Genomic DNA, 8,580 nt, shown 5'->3' on the forward strand with positions numbered 1-8,580 from the left:
GAGAGAGAGAGAGAGAGAGAGAGAGAGAGAGAGAGAGAGAGAGAGAGGTAGTAGAGATGGGCACAATGGAGACACTCCTCCCAGTCCTGCCCACCTTCCCCCTCCCTTCCAGTCCCAACTGCCCTTTACCATTTCCTAAAAGAAAGAGGGCAGGATTCCCAGATTGGTCAACTCAGCAGACCCTAAAAGAAGGCTGAAGGGAAAGCCACACCGTAATGGCTGGCAGACAGGGGTCCCTAGAGGCACAGTCTAATCCCTCTCCTGGAGATTCTGGGAGTTGGGAGCTGAGGGAAAGGGAGAAGATCAGAGGGAGGGACAGACAGACACTGGGCATATGTACTCCACATACAGGGCTATGGGTGGAAAAACTGATAGCTGTTTCCCTCCACAGCTGGCTTGGTTCTGCAGGGGAGGGTACCCCCAGCTCACAAAAGAATCCTCCCCGTGCCCGTTAGTTTTTCTGATATTGAGGACCAAAACATGAGGTGTGAGTGCAAACCAGTCTTCTTTCTGACTAATTATTTATCATTAGTTCCAGAACATTTACTATTAACATGTCCATGAGTAGGTGTTTTAGAAACTTTGGTCTGGAGGAGTTGACCAAGAGGGCCAGATGAGGCCCGAGGAGAGACATCTTTCTCAGGCTCTGACTTCACAGTAGGAAGAGAGTAATAACTGCGTTCCCAGGTCTGTCCTGGGTCCTTCACAAATGGTCACTAAGCTGCTCTTCACAACAATCCTACCAGATCAGGATAGATTAATTATCCCATTTTGATACACGAAAAGTATGAAAGGTTAGAGCCATTGGCCAGATGGGAGAGATAATGCAATCAAGGAAGAGAGGTTTGAAGCCAGCTGAGAGAAGCCTGTCTCCCTTCATCTTAGTGTCCCAGGAGAAGCCCATTCTCTGGTGTGGAATCTGAAGAGAAGCCACAGGCTGACGGTTAACTGCAGTAGGCATGGTTGGTCCTCCGAGTGGGACAACCCTACACCCACAGCACGTGTGTTTACTTCCCATTCTCGTAAAGTCGTGCGTGATCCATCAAGATTTCTCTCTCCCCATTTTATACATACTATTTCCTAACGCCTACCCCCAAGTAGATGCAGGGAAAGGTGGGAGAATAGGTTGTTCGATCTGTTGCCAGCCTCCCTTGAGCTCAGCAGAGAGACATCTGCTGATGGTGGAGGGATCCAACATTAGCTTTTGGCAGAGGCTTGGGGACCGGGGTCTGAGAAGCAGCCAGCGGGGGTTTGAAACCCACCCTGCCATGGTGCCGCTGTGCTATCGCCAAGCCGGCCCCTCCCTAGGCCAGCAACAACCCTGCTCCTCTAGGAGATGCTCCTCGGCTCTCCCCTACTTTTCTTCTTCTGACCCCTCCCCCTTCTATTGCTACGTCCCGGGTGTGAGGTTGGGGTGGAAGCTGGGGACTGAGGGGTCGGGGGCTGCGTTTTAAGAAGGGGCAGCCCGCAGGCCAGAGGTCTGGCTATTGAGTAAGCAGCCCCCTCCCGGGCCGGGGCCGGCGCTGGCGACGGGTGTTGGAGCCCCGCTGCGGCCCCGCCCCCCCGGGGCTCTGTCCGGGCGGGTGCGCGGCGCAGAGGGGAGGGCCAGCGGGGCAGGAATGCGCGGCGGGCGGGCGGCGCAGGAGGCGAGCGGCGGAACATGTAAGGGCACATCCCGCCAGCAGCCGCCCAGCGCACAGACGGAGCGCAGGGGAGCGGGCGTGCGGGCGGCGAGGCGCAGAGCACCGGGTAGAGGCTCGGGGAGGTCGGAGCGGTGCGCAGGATCCGGAGCATCCATCCGCACGCGCCTCCCGGGCGCCGCTGTCTGCAAGGCGGCGTCGGCCACAGGCTCGGCTGGACAGGGAGCAAGGCCAACCAAGCCAGCGCCGGGGCTCGAGAAGCCGGCGCTGTAGAGCCGGGACGGCCGGGATCGCCGCAGCCTCCAGCGCTGTGGGAACCTCGGGGCGCCCATGACGGCGACGGCGACCGTGCTGAAGGAGGGCGTGCTGGAGAAGCGCAGCGGCGGGCTGCTGCAGCTGTGGAAGCGGAAGCGTTGCGTGCTCACCGAACGCGGGCTGCAGCTCTTCGAGGCCAAGGGCACGGGCGGCCGGCCCAAGGAGCTCAGCTTCGCCCGCATCAAAGCCGTGGAGTGCGTGGAGAGCACCGGGCGCCACATCTACTTCACCCTAGTGACCGAAGGCGGGGGCGAGATCGACTTCCGCTGCCCCCTCGAAGACCCCGGCTGGAACGCTCAGATCACCCTGGGCCTGGTCAAGTTCAAGAATCAACAGGCCATCCAGACTGTGCGGGCCCGGCAGAGTCTTGGGACTGGGACCCTCGTGTCCTAAACCACGAGGCTTACCATTTTATCGACATGCCCCCCATCCCACCTCCGTGCTCAGAAGACATATCAGGTAAGCCCCAGAGCACTGAACCCTCTCTCTTCTTCCTCCTCTGCCCTCTATAGAAAACCAGGGGCTTTGGTTTCTGTCCCAAAGCTGGACGATCCCAGGGAAGGTTGCTGGGATCAACAGAGTGTAGGATCCCAAGAGAATGTGTTTGGGAAGCCTGGGCCTTTGGCCAAGTGAGCAGAGCAGGCCTTTTCCCTAGGGCGCCAGGCAGGAGGGTCCTTAATATGACCCAATATGTTGGAGAGGAAGATGGGTCCTAGGAGAGAGCGCACGGGTGGGATAGGCCTCCTCAGAGATTGGCTCAGCCCTGACTCATGTTCACCCAACCGAGGACTCCTGCGTTGTATGACTCTCTTCCAGAATGAATGCATGTTGGAGAATTTAAGCGTTGAGCTGCGGTGAAAACTCGCTATCGTGTAGTTATCGATGGAGGTATAAGGGTTTGGGAACAAAACCATGTTGTCCTAGCTCCCCACAGGGTGCCTCAGTGGAAAGCTGGGCTGAACCAATCTCTTCCAAAACTAATTCTTGTTAGTGGATTTGGTGCTCCAGGGCTGAGCTATCGGGAGGATAAGGGAGCAAGAGATGTGGAAGGTGGATGTGGCCAGGACATCATCGCTAGGGATGAGGAGCCTGGTCTATCCATGAGTACGGGCCAAGGCATGCTGGGCCAGAGGAGAAGCTAGAAGAGCTGATGGGTGGCTGAGAACAGGATAGGGCCCTGAATTATTATTCGTGATGTCTTAATCCTCCTTGAACAGTAAGGCAGAAGGTTGCGAGGGGGGAGTGGGGGGGTTGGTTTGTGGTTAGAATGGCTCAAGGGAGGGACCAGGAATAGAACCTAGAAGCCATGACACTTAGCCCTGTGCCCTCTTCCCCAGATACTACTCGATCCCCATGGGAACCAGAGCTGGGTCAGGGAGGGGATTATATAACTGCCCTTAACTTCTCCAAGGGAAGCTTTGGTACCTCCAGACCCAACTACACCACCCACGGTACCTCATCCACCTCCCCTTCCATCTCCAGCAAACAGCGGTCAGGCGAGCCTAGGGGTCGTCTAATGTTCCAGCCCCTTTGAGACTCCTGTTTGCTGCCTCATCCCAACCCCATTATATTGAAGCTGGATATAAAGCAAACCCATTGGGCTAAGTATGGGTCCACCTTGATCCCTTAGGTCTCAGAGTGGGGCTGGAGGAAACAGCTCTCACTGGCCACATATGTTACCATGTTATTAGCCTGTCTGTTCCTCCTCTGTGGATTCAGTCCATCCCTGGTCAAAAATACTTGGGGAAAAAAATGTTGCCCAAACATTCACAGATCTTTTTTCTTGTCAGTATTTCCCAAACAGTATAATTTAACAACTATTTCTATAGCATTACATTGTGCTAGGTATTAAAAATAATACAGAGATGACTTCAAACATATGGGAGGTTTGCATAGGTTATATGCAAAAACTACGCCCTGTTATAGAAAGAAGCCCCCAGATTTTAGTGTCTGTGGTATGACCTGGAACCTGTTCCCTGCAGGTAACAGGGGTAGCCACATTATTTCCTTCTGTTCGGGTGTAGAAAACAACAGGAAGGCCTGGTGTGAGGTTCCCAGTAAAGCAACCGTCTTAACCACTGTTCTTTCTCTCCAGCTTCTCTCTCCACTGTGGTTGGTTGGGGCCTGATTACACGTGATGAGGCGGAAGCTATCAACATGCCGAAGATATACCTATCATCATGGAAGGAGCCAACTGGCCAGAGGTGGAGAGCAGGAGCCAATAGGGGCTGAGGATGAAGATTCAGTTCCTGGACACTAAGACTGTTATATCCAGCTCAAGCCTTCGAGCCACAGGCCTGGCCTCAAGTATCATGATGGAGCACTTGGGCCTTACCTGGCATCAAGGCCCCTCCCACCGGTCCAGCCCTTGGTTCTGGGTTCTGCAGACTGCTGTTTGGCCTCTGACTTTGAGACATGACTAAAGGAGGGCTGTTCTTCATGGCATGCTAAGCCAGTGCCTCAGAACTCAGGAGGCCAGCCTGGGATCCAGAAGATGACCACCCCACCTTAGGACAGCCACTGGACTCAGCTTTTGGAGGGGGATCTGCTGGGCTTGAGGCCTGTGCCTGGGGGGTCTCTTGCTGCTTAGGTCCTTTTGGGGACTCCCCCCCAATCTGTACCCTTTCTTTGCACACTTCTTCCCTCACCTCTGTTGCCCTCTCCTCACTTCGGTGTTGGGCCTGGAGGGGGTGGGGGTGGGGTAAGGGTTGGGCCTTTACCATTTCATGCTTATTCCAGAATGAAGAGGCCCAGTTCATGGGCAGTAACCACACTGTCTGCTGAGTGAAATTCTTTTAATTACAGGGCACCTAGAGCATCTCTTTACTTCTCTAGCCTACAGGTCCGCTGAAAGATGTAACTTGAGGGGTCCAGGCACTGTACTGCCAATAGACATGAACTCATTAGGAAGGAAGGGCCCCAGTGTGACTGAAGTATGTCACAGTCCTGTAGCTGCCTCTTCTGTAGAGGGTGACTTTGCCCCTGCTAACCTGGGAAGTGGCTCTAGTTTCCAGGTAGGCTTCTCCCCCTGTTGTTTACACATGCAGATGCATACATTAATACGTAATTAAGACTTCCTTAGTGGCAGAAAAGGGGTCATTTCTACTTGGGAAGCTGCAGAGGAGTCACGGCCTTGAGTTAGACAGAACCAGCTGCTGAGTGAGCCCTGTGACCTTCCCAGTATAACCACCAAGTCTCCCCTCCCTGGTGTGGAGTGGTCACCTGCTTCAGAGTCTCTTCAGAAGGAACAACGAGGCCAAGAGAACTTACTTCTTAATAATTTGAAGACTCCTTAATCCCCTTTTGCTTCTCATGGTTCACCCTTTCCGGTTTCTCTTGTTTTCTAATCAAAATTTCCCTTTCTCCTGTCCGTGTCCCTTGGCCCTCAGATGTCTCTCTCCAGTGGGATGAGAACTGTGTCTCACAATTGAATATAGATATATATGGTTCACAGTTAGCCACTATCTCAATTATTATCTCATTAGTCTACCACCCCCCTGTGGATAGCTTAATCCCACTAGGTCAAAAACCATCACCTTCCATGCCAACCTAGAGCGATGCTATAGAGGTTAGGGCTGAACCAGCTAGCGTGCTGTGATCCATGGATGATGTCTTCTGGGGTTGGGGAGAGAGTCAGCACATTCATGCGTCAGGAATGGAGAGAAAGTTGCCACTCCTGCCTTGATATAGCTGTTAGTGGGAAAGTGTTAATTTCCCCGTCCTTGTGAAACAACTTATTTCCAGACTATTCCAGCAAAGCCCAAGAATTGCTCCTGGTGGTAGCGATTCAGGCTTAAAGAGATGAGGCATCGGGCACTCACAAATGGGGGAAGGAAGATTTGTGAGTAGATGGATCAAGGTGAGATCAGTCACCAAATAGTGTCTCTTCTGGGCCAGGAACTCTGCTTTTCAATGGATATAGAGGGACGAACAGACGGATTTCCTTTCTAGGAGCCCAAAGTTGAGTGGCAGATGAACCAATGGCAGCTGGTGCCAGTAGAACTGACCACAGGAAGCCTCAAAGCACCGGGCAGTATTTCCTTGCTCTCAGTGTTGACCTCAGCAGAGCTGAGAGGGATCATTGTGCTGCAAAGGGCAGCAGACACGAGCAGGGCAGAGCCTCAAGGGCAGAGGGAAGGTGCTTGCTTGGGGGATGGAGGCAGGCTCTGGTTTCCGAAGCTCCCTACAGTTTTAGACACTGAGCCTTGGTTCCGAGTGTGCTTTGGTTCCTGCTCAGAGCCAGCTTTGGTGTGTTTTTGCTAGGTGAGTCCCAAGCCATCTAAAGTGCAACATTAGAGACCCTCTTGTGGACCTGGCACATAGCAGGCCCCTGGTACTCTCTTGTGGACCTGGCACATAGCAGGCCCCTGGTACCCTCTTGTGGACCTGGCACATAGCAGGCCCCTGGTACACATGTGTAGGTGGAAACTTACAACAGAATGGGTATTTACCAAAATTCTGAGATCCTTGCGTTCTCAAGAACTCTCACTGTAGAGAGAGCTCTGATGCTCCCAGAACAGGCTATTTCAAAAGACCTTTAGGGAAGTCTCAGTCTTTTTAGCAGGGAAGGGGTCACTGTGCAAGTTTGCCCTTTTTGCTGTGAATTTCTAAGAAGGAGCAGAGGCCTTCACCCTTGGAATGCCTGCTGGACTGCTGAGTAGGGTAAAAGCCCCTTTGGTGACAGAGGGAGGCCTTCACAATGCCAGCAGACTCTCAAGAGAGAGAAAACTGCTCAGCTGGGCCTGAGGACACTGTGAGGCCAGGGAGGGGCTGTTGTCACCAACTCTCCCCCTGCTCTGGCAGCCAGGGCCTCACCCGGCCTGATCCATGAGTCATCAATGGGAAAATTAGACAGGGCATGTCTCAGCTGAACAACTGGAGTCCGCTGAGGTGGGGTGGGGAGGCTGAGGGGAAAGGGATGGGCTTGTTCTGGTCTGGGAGAGCTGGGTTGGGAGTTGAGGCTTTGGCAAGAGCGAACCTGTTTCAGGGAAAGAATGGAGAAGGTGGGAAAATCCAGAGAGTCCAGAGCTAGAACTGCGGAAGAAAGGAGAGGATGGATCTACAAGGCGCGCTAGATTGTCAGCCGGAAATCTGGAGCCAGTGATAAGGCACCATGGGCAGCTGTGGCACCAGGGCCAGCATCCAAGGACCCTACAAGAATGCCAGGCTGGATGCCAGGCCGCCCTGAGGCTGTATAGAAAGTTCTGGCTTGGGCGCCTCCAATCTACTGTTCCATTTGCCTACCACAGTCCACCAGAGTGACCTATATAAAATGCAATTGATTCTTCTGCCAGCACCAGCAGCTGCTTGTCCCCTGCAATGGGGGAGGCCCAGTCCTGATTGTGCCCCTCTCTCCACATGCTTGTGTTTGCACATCCAAGACCCCACAGGTAACTGTTCCCATCCCAGTACCAGTGAAGGTCACCTCACACTGCAAGCCATTTCCTCCAACTCCTCCCACATTTTGGTATCATGGCTCTGAGCTTTCACACTCCAAGATCCCTCCCCGGACAGCCCTGCCTACAGGCTAGCCTGAGTAACCACTCTTCCTGCCGTGTGGCCATTTCTTCTTCACTAGTCACACTGAATGCGATTGCTGGTTTGTATGTCTGCCTGTGCCAGTAGACTGGTTAGTTCTTGGATGTGTCATTAGTGTATTCCTGGTGTCCTAGATTACCTGGCACCCTTAATAATATCAATGGCAAGCAGTACATATGTTTACTGTGTATTGGTCCAAAAGCTACAGTTACCTATAGTGTCAAGACATCTAAAATTGTAGTTAGTACTCAGTGCGAAAGGTACTTGTCTTATATTAAGAAACCAGGACCCAGGGAGGCAAAGTGACTATTCAGAGTCACAGCAGTTAATAAGTGGTGCCACCAGGAGTCAACTTAGTCATGGTGGAAATCAAAGCAGGTGCTATTAACCCAATGCCAAACAGATTAATTCTTACTGCATGAGTGAATGCACAAATGAATGATTTAAGTCACAGTTCTTGCTGAGAGGAGGGAGCTCAGAGGTGAAGGAGCTTTCCTGTGTTAAGCTCTGAGGAGCAGGAAACATCAAAGAGCTGTCTGTGAGCTGGCGTGTGGTGGGGTGTTCATGGAGAAGGTGACTAGAGCCAGCTCCTTGGATGAGGGTGAGACCAGGCTGTGTAGATAGTACCTATAGTGCCAGCATTTGGGAGGCTAATGCATGAAGATCAAGAGTCAGCCAGGGCTGCACAGAGGCCCCATCTCAAGCTCCCTAGTCTACCCTAAAACAAAACAAAAGTAAGCAAAAATGGGGTCTGAGAGTAGGGAAAGACCCAGTTATTTGGGCCATTTAAAGGTGCAAGGCCAGGGCAGGGGTATTTTAAAGAATGGAGGGGCCTTAGGATAGGAAGGGACAGCAAGAACGTTAGGGGACCTAAGGAGACTCCCTCCCTGCTCCACATGTTCCTAGGCTGGTCTAAGATATTGTTTGTCTCAGGACCTAAACTCAGAGTTACCCCAGCCACAAAGGCCAGGATTCAGCAGCTCTGTTTCTTGTGTGGCACCAGCCCCAAGGGTCTCAAGACAACATGCAGAACTTTCCTGTTTTCTCCATGATTAGCCCTGACCAGTCCACATTCTGAGAGCCTCCT

The 8,580-nt window shown here is 52.9% G+C and overlaps 1 protein-coding gene across 1 annotated transcript; it reads left to right on the top strand.

Annotated features, from left to right (window-relative positions):
• Positions 1-1,724: 1,724 nt before the first annotated feature.
• Phlda3 (pleckstrin homology like domain family A member 3) lies at positions 1,725-4,726 on the top strand. The gene is made up of 2 exons (XM_028764749.1): positions 1,725-2,414; positions 4,051-4,726. Exon 1 carries the CDS (start codon positions 1,971-1,973, stop codon positions 2,346-2,348), a length of 378 nt encoding a protein of 125 aa, XP_028620582.1. The 5' UTR covers positions 1,725-1,970; the 3' UTR covers positions 2,349-2,414; positions 4,051-4,726.
• Positions 4,727-8,580: the final 3,854 nt, after the last annotated feature.

Source organism: Grammomys surdaster, unplaced genomic scaffold (assembly GCF_004785775.1).
Source record: "Grammomys surdaster isolate TR1022 unplaced genomic scaffold, NIH_TR_1.0 145, whole genome shotgun sequence".
NCBI classification, from domain to species: Eukaryota; Metazoa; Chordata; class Mammalia; order Rodentia; family Muridae; genus Grammomys; species Grammomys surdaster.